This window comes from Camelina sativa, chromosome 1 (assembly GCF_000633955.1).
Source record: "Camelina sativa cultivar DH55 chromosome 1, Cs, whole genome shotgun sequence".
Lineage (NCBI taxonomy): Eukaryota > Viridiplantae > Streptophyta > Magnoliopsida > Brassicales > Brassicaceae > Camelina > Camelina sativa.
Window position 1 is genome coordinate 674084 of NC_025685.1, and position 12627 is coordinate 686710.

General features: G+C 37.2%; 5 protein-coding genes across 7 annotated transcripts in view; 2 read left to right on the plus strand and 3 right to left on the minus strand.

Annotated features, from left to right (window-relative positions):
* LOC104781516 (protein EXORDIUM-like 6) lies at nt 90–1367 on the minus strand (the record flags this gene model as incomplete). Its single annotated transcript, XM_010506253.2, has 3 exons — nt 90–546; nt 587–689; nt 794–1367. Coding segments are annotated over 3 exons (1038 nt in total), but the record flags the coding sequence as incomplete, so codon positions are not given.
* LOC104781315 (histone acetyltransferase MCC1-like) lies at nt 1513–3520 on the minus strand. 2 transcript variants are annotated; one of them, XM_010506066.2, is made up of 6 exons: nt 3434–3515; nt 3070–3237; nt 2810–2954; nt 2256–2355; nt 1939–2167; nt 1513–1815 (listed from the first exon to the last, which is right to left on the minus strand). In XM_010506066.2, exons 2-6 carry the CDS (start codon nt 3174–3176, stop codon nt 1635–1637), a joined length of 762 nt encoding a protein of 253 aa, XP_010504368.1. In that variant the 5' UTR covers nt 3177–3237; nt 3434–3515; the 3' UTR covers nt 1513–1634. The 2 variants fall into 2 exon arrangements, with proteins under 2 accessions (XP_010504368.1, XP_010504293.1); XM_010505991.2 differs by having other exon boundaries at nt 3070–3520.
* On the plus strand, nt 4178–7949 carry LOC104781611 (heat stress transcription factor A-1e). 2 transcript variants are annotated; one of them, XR_766934.2, is made up of 4 exons: nt 4178–4609; nt 5588–6791; nt 6876–6930; nt 7393–7949. XR_766934.2 is itself a non-coding variant. In XM_010506362.2 (3 exons), exons 1-2 carry the CDS (start codon nt 4361–4363, stop codon nt 6752–6754), a joined length of 1416 nt encoding a protein of 471 aa, XP_010504664.1. In that variant the 5' UTR covers nt 4178–4360; the 3' UTR covers nt 6755–6791; nt 6876–7195. The 2 variants fall into 2 exon arrangements, 1 of the variants encoding a protein (XP_010504664.1); XM_010506362.2 differs by lacking the exon at nt 7393–7949 and having other exon boundaries at nt 6876–7195.
* On the plus strand, nt 10060–10790 carry LOC104781764 (probable calcium-binding protein CML18). The gene has a single exon (XM_010506545.1). It carries the CDS (start codon nt 10140–10142, stop codon nt 10635–10637), a length of 498 nt encoding a protein of 165 aa, XP_010504847.1. The 5' UTR covers nt 10060–10139; the 3' UTR covers nt 10638–10790.
* The window catches only part of LOC104781999, a 1237-nt gene continuing 823 nt past the window's right edge, over nt 12214–12627 (minus strand). Inside the window, exons 4-5 of the mRNA XM_010506842.2 lie at nt 12499–12555; nt 12214–12402 (exon numbers count right to left, since the gene is read on the minus strand). Of these exons, the coding sequence (XP_010505144.1) occupies nt 12337–12402; nt 12499–12555 (123 nt within the window). The 3' untranslated portion in view covers nt 12214–12336. The remainder of the gene's footprint in view (nt 12403–12498; nt 12556–12627) is intronic.

The following is a 12627-nucleotide window of genomic DNA, read 5'->3' on the forward strand; positions in this document are numbered from 1 at the left end:
TCTACTAATTCATTTTTTTTTTTTTTTTTTCTCATCAAGTTATATTTACAGGAGGATGGATCGGTCCAACTTTAGTTTGTCTATTTGAATATTACCAACAATAGATAGTATCCTTTACAAACTCAAGGTTTCAATTTTGTCATAAAAGGGTAAAAACTGTGTAACATGTAATAATAACAAAGAGGTTACATAGGAGTCCAGCAAGATTGGGTGATAGGGTCATAAACAGAAGGAATCAAGAATTTCAAGTGGTTGATTCCGTGAGAATTAAAGGCTCCACCAGTAACCGGGTCAACCCGAATTCTACCGGTAAAACCAGGAAAAGCTCCGGAACCAAAAGCCCCAGTGCACTCGGTTGCTGGGTTCTCGATATACATCGAAGAAGAGCCATGGTTTCTCTTTCCGTCATCGTTGAACGGTGTCGTAGCAGATTTGAACAAGAACTTCGTTATAGCTGGTTTGGAGGCAAAATCGGCTAAACCTGTGGCTAGCTGAATAACCAATGCGTCAGCTCCGACATCGCCACTTGGCGGTTGATAGATCATCGTCAGCTCCGACATCGCCACTTGGCGGTTGATAGATCATACCACGTGGACCCTTGTCAGCCGTGTGGAAAGGCCAAGCACACACTCCGGGACATTCCACCTCCGGGTTGCTTAACATTATGTACGGTTGTGGTTCTTTTTTACCTGCATGCGTGGGATTTACGTAATAACGTCAAATTACTCTGATTGTTGTCAATTACGTATTATGTTCATAAATCAATTAGAAGAAGAAGAAGAGAAGATCACACCTTCAATTTTGGCAAGGGAATTTTGTTGGCAGGTTCTGTTACAAAACCCGATGCGATGAGCCCGAACGTGGGACGAAAGAAATACCACGGGTATCACTTTGGACATATTACCAGTGGCCGTCTCAACAAGTTTCTCACCATTACCGATTGTCAATTCGTTTCCATACTTCATCTTCTCATCCACATAAGTCCGGACAATCTTTACCTTAATCCTCGGAGTTACGGTTTTGTTATTCTTCTGTCGGTAAATCTCCTTCAGCTCAAACCTCTCTTGGTAACTCTCCACCACTTTCCACCATGATGATACCTTCGGGTCAAGACCTTCCTTGGCGTCGAAGTTAAGCGATTCTACGAAATCGTGAACCCGCTCCTTTTGAACCGGCGTGAATTGGCCGTACCATAGTAAAGAGAGATCTAGGGTTGCGTTTGGGATTTGCAAAGGTGACTCACTTGAAAGGCAGAGATGCGGCAAGAGGAGGAAAATGATGACGGATAATGAGGAGGAAGAAGAAGACGCCATTGCCACCGCGTGCAAGAAAAAAACTTTTTCTGTTCTTTTGGCCTTTGATGGGGAGTTTTAGGCAATTTTTTTAGGCAAGTAACTAAATTTATTGTTTAAGCTATTTTTTTACACCAAAAGCTGGTTTTATTTTGTTTTTGGATAATTGCCAATGAAGCAAAAGAGCTATTTTCAACAAAGGTAACTATTTTAAGAAGGGTGGTGATAAACTCTTAATCCAACACTTTTTATTAACAAAGGCGACAATAACAGTAACTATTTACATTTTTATTACAGAGAGCAGAATGAGAAATCAAATGAATCAAAAATTATTAGTTTAAATCAGATGAATTCGTACCCGGATGATGATGATCCGAGATTTGATTTGGTTTGTGTGGGTAAGACGCAATCCGTGTCTTTGCAAATCAACCATTTCAAACCTTTCTCCTCCTTGTTCGCCAGCTTAGATGCCACGGACTTGATTCCACTCTTCATATAGTTGACAACAAACATCGCCGCCTCTCTGCAAATTGCAGTAGAATGTCTTAAACCATAACCTACTGATCATAAAAAAAAAAAAAAAAAAAAAAAATTGGAATATAAAGAGAAGAAAAGACTTGTTTTGTCTGTGTGTAATCTTCCTTACAAGGGTGAGCAAGGAGTTTGAGAATCGTTGATAAAGTAGACAAACAAGAAGGCGTCAAAATGCTGTTGTTTGATTAGATAGAATCCGTATAATCTCCGTACGCATCTGAACATCAATCTTTGGTACAAACGGATCGCAGGATTGTTGTGTGCAATCACATGAAGGTAAAGTCCTCGACACAAGGATAAACCAGAAGCATATTTAATCACCTCACTAATAAGTGACATTGCTGAGAAAACAAAAGTAGCAGAAACGTCAGAATTCACAAACCAAGCCAAGATACAGAACATGGTTCAGAATTGCTATATGACTCATACCGATTCCTCTGTTTCTGTATGTTTCTACAACTCCAAGTGTCAAGATGTAGATCAAAGTCTCCTCTACTTTTGAGGAATCGTAATGTATTAAATCATCTATCTGTGCAAGACACAGAAACCATCTGCCATATAAGAAATAAAAAATAGCAATTGACTTGTTTGCATTACCGTAGTAGAGAGCGCCTGAAAGCCATGGTTCAATCATATGACTCAAATTCTAAAAATACTAGAAGCTGCTCCAATTCTAAAGATTGTCTACAACTGAATCACCTTGCAAAGAGACGCAATTTAGGGAACAAGATAACAAACCCACCTAAAAACCTTATGAACTTATTGAATATTCAAAATCATTACAAGATCAGTTCTTGTAATCTCAAAATTTCTGCATAACAATCCAAAAGCTTTACAGAACAAAGAGAAATCATTTATTTACCAGAATTATAAACCAAGCTTAAAAACCATAAACATAATGAACTAATCTAAAGATTCGAAAATAAAAATCTAAACTTTAAGAGCTTGTAATGACAAAATTTCCATTAGAGTGGGAAACTGACCTCGCTATCTTTAGCAAGCACGCATTTAGCAGTAACAAAACCGATGAGTTCATCAGAGTGATCATCAGGGCGGCTCCGATCAACAGCAGCCCATGAGACAATATCAACTCCGTTCACAACACTTCGGAAAAACTCAGACTCATACCTGAGAAGATGAAACAAAAAAATCAATACTTTCACAAAGACATCAAATAAATTAGGAAAATTGAAGCTCAAATGTTCAAAAATTCTCCAAAAAGAAGTAATAAATGAATGCATACTTGATGGGGAAGATGTCACGATGGATTTGCTCCAAACGATCTAGATCATTAGGGTTTATAGGTCTGTAGTAAATACTTGGGCAAAGAGAGATTTCTGGATCCTCCATTGATGAATCCTCAATGAATCTTCGAGGAAATCACCACATTACTGTTTTCATGAGAACAAACCTGAAATTTCCATAGCTTTTTTACGACGAAGTGCCAACACTTTCCAAGTTGAGGTGCCAGATCACTGGATCCGACCCGTTGAACTAAATCGGATCCAGAACCAATCTGGGTATGAATTTGATTGGCTGATTCGTCGCCGAAGGAATCAATCAAGAATCGAGTTTCGAGCGAATGAGAAAAATAAAGGTCCCTTTACCTTGGTTTGCCTTCTCCTCTGTCGCTTGGGGCTTTTTCTCGTTTCAAGTGAAGCATCTTGGGGCTCACGTGCTTTACGACGATCAAATCACGTGCCTCTTATATAAAAGGAGCAGTACTATTTTTATGTGTTTGTACTTTTTGTATACTAGATTAAATTTTGTACTTTCGAATCATATAATTTTTTGATTGATTATTCGTTACCAACATAACTTTATGAAAAAAAATCTTGAAATATTCCCTCCCACTCAAAAAAGACAAAGATTCAATATTAAAAGGAAAAAAACTCCATTAAAACAGAAAAATAAATAAATTGTATTGGCCTTCCACGGCGGCAAGCAGACGAGAGCCTCAAGGTTTTCATTAGAGCAAAAGCGTGAAACGCAGAGGTTAAACAAACGCGAACAATACGTATACTCTGGTGTCTGGTCCAATGATAAAACGAGAGAGTCCATTGCCACGTATGAAAAGAAAAAGAGCTTAGGACCAGATACGTTACTAGAGAAAAAGACCAGGTACGTACCTTTTTATATATTTAAAAAAAAAGACAGAACACGTTAGTCCGGCCCACGTGGTATTTCTTATCTTTAACACAAACACTACATTCTTAATTTAATAATCGGACAGTGGAGAGGAAATCAGATGAGCGGTGAAGATTAAGCCACGTTAGAGCACTCTGCGCAATTCCACCGCTTTCTGGAATTAAAAAATTCAACTGTATAAATAAAAGGAGCAGAGATGGTGAAGCTCTTTGCAGAGTTAAAATAAAGTATATAGAGAGCTTCTTCTTCTCTTCTCTTCGTCGCTAAGAGAAGATCTTCGAATAAATATCTCTGTTGGTTTTTTTGCGTAGTGAATCTTGGAATCATCTCCTCGTTGTGAAGTTGACGGTACCGGAATCAATCGAATCAAATTACGGAATTTTTGAATGGGATCGATTTGCGAATCTGTACCGACGGCGAACTCTTCGACGGCGGTGATGGGGGGATCTATTCCGCCTTTTCTGAGTAAAACCTACGATATGGTTGACGATCCACTGACGGATGACGTGGTGTCTTGGAGCAGCGGGAACAACAGCTTCGTTGTTTGGAACGTGCCTGAGTTCGCCAAACAGTTTCTTCCCAAGTATTTCAAGCACAACAATTTCTCCAGCTTCGTCAGACAGCTTAATACTTATGTGAGTGAGCATCCATCGATTTCGATTCTTTTTTTCCCTAGTTCGATTTGGGGGAATCTCTCTTGTTTTGGTTCAATCAAGGTTCTGATTCTGTCTATGAACGAGTGAATAGGATTTTAAGTGTTATTAGTTTACTGATAATTATAACTTAACGAATGGTTCTGGGAAAAGTCAACTCCTACTAGTAGTGTTTAGAATGATCCTGCTGATTGATGTTCCTATATACTTGTTGAACTATGCACGTCTATTAGGTTGTGTTAGTTGCACTTACTGTGTCTCGTCGTTAAAGAATTGGATCTATGTCTCTTTTTGGCTTCTCACAAACTCGTGCAACATGATTTTACATATTTGTTTTGCAGATTATTTTTCAGTAGTTTTGTGTACATGTATACCTCGTGGACTGCAGGAATATATGTTTTTGGTTTTCTAAGTTTCTAAGCTGCATCTGCATCTGTGAGGCTGGAATGAACTTTCTCATCCCATTTTACAAAATTGTTTTTCTTAGGTCAAACAAAACAAAAGCAAGAAAAGAATGCTCTGTTCCATGGCTTTGTTTTCGTCCTATTGTTCTCTGCTTTTCTTACTTACCAAAAGGTTCACCAACTTTGCAGGCTTGTTTGGATATGTCCTCATATGTGTCTGAAGATTGGTTGACTCTGCAGTTCCATTTCTGGCCAGTAGCTCTAAGTCACAAAACAAAATTTCTATCAGTTGTCCCACTTTAGTCGTTTGTATTTGTTCGTCCAGGTACATGCCCATACACTAAGAACTGTATTAGTTTTCTTGCACCATAGTACTTGGGTGCTGCAGTTAGGACACACAATGAAGAGATTTTATCTTATTATAATATCTCTAGAATTAGTTGTCTTTTGAAGTATTCACTGGTCTTTATGTTTTTCTCTGTACAACTCTTCTATGCTGGCTTCCTATCTTCTTCTGGTTGATGACTGTTCCATTCTTAATGCATCATTTTTACAGGGCTTCAGAAAAGTTGATCCTGATCGTTGGGAATTTGCAAATGAGGGCTTTTTAAGAGGCCAAAAACATATACTAAAGAGTATTGTCCGGCGAAAACCTGCCCAAGTGCAGCCCCAGCAACAACCTCAAGTTCAGCACTCATCTGTGGGTGCGTGCGTTGAAGTGGGCAAGTTTGGACTTGAAGAAGAAGTGGACAGACTCCAGCGTGATAAGAACGTCCTTATGCAGGAACTTGTAAGATTAAGGCAGCAGCAACAAGTTACCGAACATCATCTGCAAAACGTGGGGCAGAAAGTTCATGTAATGGAGCAGAGGCAGCAACAGATGATGTCCTTCCTAGCAAAGGCTGTTCAAAGTCCTGGTTTCTTAAACCAATTCTCCCAGCAGAGTAGTGACGCAAACCAACACATTTCTGAAAGCAACAAAAAGAGGAGGCTACCTGTTGAGGACCAGAAGAATTCAGGGAGTCATGGGGTTAACGGTCTTCTTAGCCGCGAGATTGTGAGATATCAGTCATCCATGAACGATGCAGCAAACACTATGCTCCAACAGATACAGCAGATGAGTAATTCACCTAGCCATGAATCTCTCTCAAACAATCATGGCAGCTTTCTTTTGGGCGATGTTCCAAGTTCAAACATTTCAGACAATGGGAGCTCCTCAAATGGATCACCTGGAGTTACATTGGCAGACGTTTCATCCAATCCTGCTGCAAGCTTATATCCTGCAATGAAGTATCACGAACCTTGTGAAACAAATCAAGTCCTGGAGACCAATTTGCCTTATTCTCAAGGTGATCTCTTAGCTCCAACGCAAGGAGCAGCAGCTTCAGGTAGTTCAAATTTGGATTTTGTTGGGTGCGAGATAGATAATGGAGAGTGTTTGGACCCAATAATGGCTGTTTTGGATGGCCCAATCGAACTAGAAGCTGGTGTTATAAATGAGTTACTTCCTGAAGTTCAAGATTCTTTTTGGGGACAGTTCCTTGGTGAAACCCCTGTGATTGGTGACACAGATGAGCTGATCTCAGGATCAGTGGACAATGAACTGATAATGGAGCACCTAGAATTACAACCAAGCCTGAGTAACGGGTGGAGCAGGAACCAACAGATGAACCATCTTACTGAACAGATGGGACTTCTCACATCAGATGCTCTCAGAAAATGAGAGAAATCACCATGAATTCACAATCTTTCCTTACGAGGTAATCAGTCTTTCTTTATCGATGAGTTATAAACCACACAGTTTCCAGAATCTTTGTTCAAAACCCATCTTCTTGTTCTCGCAGATGGGTTATGATTTTGTGCGAGTCGCAATAACAAAAAGAATATGATTAAAAGGAGGTATGTGTATGTATCAAAATTGGTGTAACTCTGATTCTTGTTAATGTGTAATAAAATAAGAGAAATATTGCCTTCTGATTTTTTGCATTGCACACTTAATGGATAGGAGATGCTCCAAAGTGAGATATGCTTCTGTTCTTGTGTATGTCTTTATGATGATTGAGAATAACGATGCCTCTGATAGAGATCCTTGTTTGTATTTTCGTTACCGAACGTGGCACTCTTGTTTAGACATATATATAAACTGTGGCCAAAATCTTACCTGCTTTTTAGTCTTTCTGTTCAGATAACTTGATAACAAACGTTTATATTCGCATGCTTTTAAAACAAATGCATTTCATTGGCTTGTGTTCTTCAATATACTATTTTGCAATGGCCTGTGTTCTAGATAACAGATTCGTGGTCTCGTAGATCAACATTTTTTTGTTGAAATGTGAAATTTACTGCTGAACAAAATAAAAGGTTGTTTACAGAGGAAATCTAAATCCAAGTACTAAGTTATAAGTTTTAGACGAGAAGACCGAGCAAGATGTGTAGACAGAAAACAGAGGCGAAGGAGCTCAAATTCGCCCCATGAAGTATCTTTACTGAGCTTTCGTTTGATTAAAACTCGGAGTCTCTGTATCCAAGCAAATTGATATGCGTGGAAACATATTTATTTGTATATATTTCGTTACCGAAGATTCAGAAAAAGGTGATGGAGGTGGAGATGACGAACATAGGAGTGAAGGTAAAACCGTCGCATACTTTCACATACATGCTCAAGATGCGCGGGCTTTGGATATTGGCGACGGACAAGACCTCTACCGCGTTTGCGTTTGGCCTGAGCATGGGGAGCTCCCACCGCAAGTGACAGCGTGGGTCGGAACAGAGGTTGGCCATCCTGGCGTTCCTATTACATTTGAGCACACACTCACGTTTAAGCACTAATCTCCTCTCTCAAAGTTCATTCTTCGTCTTGAGCAGTGCTGTGCTTAGGTTCATATTGGGGCGAAAAAAAGATAGTTTTGTAAAAAAAAAAAAAAAAAGAGTTAAAAATGATAATATACTATGGTTATCCATAAGATATGTAGATGATATGTATTTTTAATTATTTATATATTTATATTATTTTGTGTCTATGATAAAATTATCTATATACATAGAAATTATTTGATTTTTGATATATTAAGTATAGTTTAAATTAAATTCTATATAAATATAAATTGTAGGTGTGATTGTTAAATTTTATATTATATATGGCAGCAAATTAGTCATTTTCTTGTTCTTTGAAATGTTGAATAGATATTAACAAAAAAATAAGCAAAACATATGCAAAATATAAACAAAACATAAGTAAAATATTTTTACGTATGTGTTTTATAATGTATTAGATGTTTGAAAGTAAAACTGAAAAACCACATGAAAGTTGAAAATTTGCAACTACACTAACAAAATGCTAATGTGACAATAAAAATAGATGATATGATATTTGAGAGTCTATTTTATATGTTATTACACATTAGCATTTTGTTAGTTAATTAAAAATATCTTTCTTATAAACTTTTAATACAAGTTCTCAACTTTCACGTGGTTTTTCATTTTACTTTCAAACATTTAATAAATTATATAATATTCTATTAATGCAAATAAAAGATTAAGAAATATGAAATCAGAAGAATTAATGACAAACAAAATATCATGGATTTAAAAAAAAAAAACAGAAATACATTTTCAAACTAAATACATAACCTGAGTAAAAAGGATATGTGGCTTTACAATTTTTTACTATTTTGTGGCCTAAGGCAAATGCCATTTTCAATACACATGAAGCACGGTACTAGTCTTGAGAGTGTGAAATCAGAAGAACTTGCCGATTTGAAGTCTACCGAAATGGTTGAATCCGTTGGCACTGGTTCGACACCGATGCCAATCATGCCGCAACCCCAATCGAGGAAAACCTCACAATCTTGGACGTAGATCAAGGTGACAAAGGAAACATCCAGGTGACCCAAGAATTATCTCGTGTTGATGATTGATGAAGGATCGAAAAGTATAGCTTTAATTCATCTGATTGGTAATATTGTAAAACAATTTTAATTAAAAATAAGAAAATGTCTCGGTCAATAGTAAATACGTGTATGAATTTTAAGTATATAAACTGTGTGAATAAAGATGATAGCCGTATATTATATCGTATTTTTTTTCTTTTTCTTTCATCCATACTCTTTTTCCCTGATTCTTTTCTACGTATTTCATCTCTTCAAATTCAATAATCTAAATTCGTCAAATGCTGTCCAAATCAGTGAATCACACACATAAATATCAAGTATCAACAAATCCAAAGTCACACATGATGAAGCAAATTACCAATAACAAGTCATTACATTAAACAAATTCTCACATCATGGGGGTTTTAGAAGACAATTTACATATCAAGGGTATTTAGTATTATCCTATTCTTTCTCTTTTCTTTTTTTTCATTTAATTTTATATATCTATCAAAGATATGCTGAGGTCTATTAAAGAGTAAAAATTAATACCAAATCAAATTGAAATAAATTCACATCATTTTTTTTTGAGAAACATCATATTTCCAGTTGATATTTTCTGAAAACTATAAAAATAATAATTTACATTTGATAGATTCATGTATATATTAATTTGAAGGAGGACATGAACATTATCAAACATGTACTATTTGTTAAAAAGAATTGATAAAGACCATATTTTACGGATATAAAATTACTTTGGAAAAAAATTTGAACATTCATGCTAAATCATGCATGTAAAATCTGATTCATACATACTTAGCTACAAATGTCGAAAATATTTTATATATGAGAAAAAAAATAACATTTTTTTGTATTGTCAAAGTGCCAAAGTGCAAAATAACGTTTTTGAATTAGGAGTTAGCACGACTGTTTTGCCTCCACCGAACAACCGTTGACCGTTTCAATAGTAAGGTAGGTTCGAATAATTAATCGTTTTAAAAAAAAAAATCGAATTCCATCCTCAATCATTTAGATGATTTAAATAAAAATAACAGTTATTCGCTTGCACATTAATAAGAAATCAATCTTACTTGTTTTAAATTCATAATCTCATTCATACCTGTCGTTGACTCTGTCAAGAAAGAAGATACAAAAAATCAATCTAAAAACCAAGAAAATAAATAAAACGTTGTTATTGTTCATTGAAGCTTGACCGAACTCAAAATCAGATTCGAGATGAGCGACGACGGAGGGAAACCGGCGCCGGCGAGACTAGGCGACGAGCAATTAGCGGAGCTTAGGGAGATATTCCGATCATTTGACCAGAACAAGGATGGGAGTTTGACGGAGCTCGAGTTGGGCTCACTCCTAAGATCTCTCGGTTTAAAGCCGAGTCAAGACCAGCTCGACACCTTGATCCACAAAGCAGATCGGAACAACAACGGTCTGGTCGAGTTCTCCGAGTTCGTCGCTCTCGTCGAGCCGGATCTGGTAAAGTGTCCTTACACGGATGAACAGCTCAAAGCCATCTTCAAAATGTTCGATCGTGACGGAAACGGTTACATAACGGCGGCGGAGTTAGCGCACTCGATGGCGAAGCTAGGTCACGCGCTGACGGCGGAGGAGCTAACCGGGATGATCAAGGAAGCAGATCGAGACGGCGACGGTTGTATCGATTTCCAAGAGTTTGTTCACGCGATTACTTCAGCTGCATTTGATAATGCTTGGGGTTGAAGAAACAAAGGTACATATAAATATAAAAAATAGTTTGAAATATTTGGTTTTTTTCTTTTTCTTTTGTTTGGCTTCATCCTCGAATCAAAGACATTTTGGAAGTATATGTGTGTAGTAGTAGGCGTGATGATTCCAAGGAATATTTTTGTGTTATTTACTATTTCATATATTCTTTGATGAAATTTCGATAGCTTGTACAGAAAGCTATCATTGTTGGTTTCGATCTTTAGGGGGGAATATAATACTTTGCGATGCTGCTATGCGTGTGAGTCAGTTCTCAATCCGTAGCTAGATTTAACCACTTTAGTTTACATAGAGATAATGAAGAAAGGTCTCTCAATCGCAAAAACAAAAGAAAGCGCATGACGACTTGTTTTCTAGGTTATGTTTCTGCTTCTCATCGAGTTCTGACGGTCTACCATATGAGACCAATCGCTCGAAGTTTTCCTCATAAATCCTTACCACCTAAAAAAAAACAGAAGATCAAAGATGATGAGAAGATAAAATTGGTTCGTCTTCCCCTTAAGAATTCGTTTTTTCTTTTACCTCTTCATTTTCCTTCACCAAACGTTCCGTGCCTGCTTCAGCGTCAGATATATAAGGGCCTTCAATAAACAAAAGAAGTCACAAACAAAGCTGACTGATTTTATTCGATGAAAAAAAATCAAAAAAATTCTCTTGCTCGCTCTCTCTCCATACCGATGGCATATCCCACAGGCCACAGCCACAGCCGCTGCTATTCCTCGAACTATGAACCACGCAGGTCCCTTGGACACTACTACTACTACAATACCAAATCACAAAATATTAATATAGATATCGACAGTAAGTACTTGAACAATTTTGATGCGAAATCAGAGAGAGAGAGAGAGAGAGAGCGTTACCATCGCTGATACCAGGCGGTGAATAATATAATTTGCGAGACCCCATGGATCTCCCTCCGTGGTAAACCTGCGCAAAGATAATGGTTAATTGATACTTAACAAGAATAGCCATTTCTGTCCTTGAATATGGGTGATGGAGTAACATAAGCTTTTAGTCCACCTGTTACTTCATCACCATTATCAACGGGTCCTGCACAGGTAGATAATGGTTAATTGATACTTAAACAAGAATAGCCATTTCTGTCCTTCAAATCTGGAAGAAGAACAGAACACATTATATTCTTCTATTGTTAGGCTATGGTTTAAGTAGGATTTTCAAGATTGTGTTTTTCTGGCATCTACGCGGTGATATGGGTTGGTAGTTGAAGGGACTTCAGTGAATGCCCAAGTTGGTATCCAGACAGAATTAAATCCAGTCTTAAAAGGAAAGTAATTTAGAGATATGTGGTCAATTTCTTGCTTAAAGAATTTTTATCTGTTAACGATGTAGTGTGGGGGGCAACTATACATGCATCTCGATAAAATGCAGTCAATAGGTTTTTACGTTGAAACATGCAATCACTTTGTTAATATATAGGATATATCGGTAGAGTACGCTACATGTTTTAAACTTGAGTTATCCATTAATTAATTACGTCGGATATGTTATAATAATTCCAAATTCATATTATCAAAGGTGAGAGTGTTGACAATAAGACAAAGCAGCATCAGATTAAAATAATTCACATAAAACACACATACAGTCTAAACGCAATTTACTTAATTGATTGTCTGATCAAATTCCAAACCACACAGTGACCGGATACTAGCCAAAGCTAGCTTGAAAAGATAACTATCGTTTCCTTGGATGAAGTTTTCCTCAGACTCCTCCCTCTCACTGCCTGAGAACACACACAAATAAGAAGACACACAAATAAAAGATCAAAGATATAAATGGCCGGTCATTGGACTTGTTTTGTTGCGTTATGACGGTCTACCATGTCAGACCAAAATTGTTCATCATTCTCGAAGAATTCCTCCAACTTTCTCGATATCTAAACAAAACAAACAGAGAATCAAACATGATGAGAAGATAATATTGGTTCGTCTCCCCCCCCCCCCCCCCC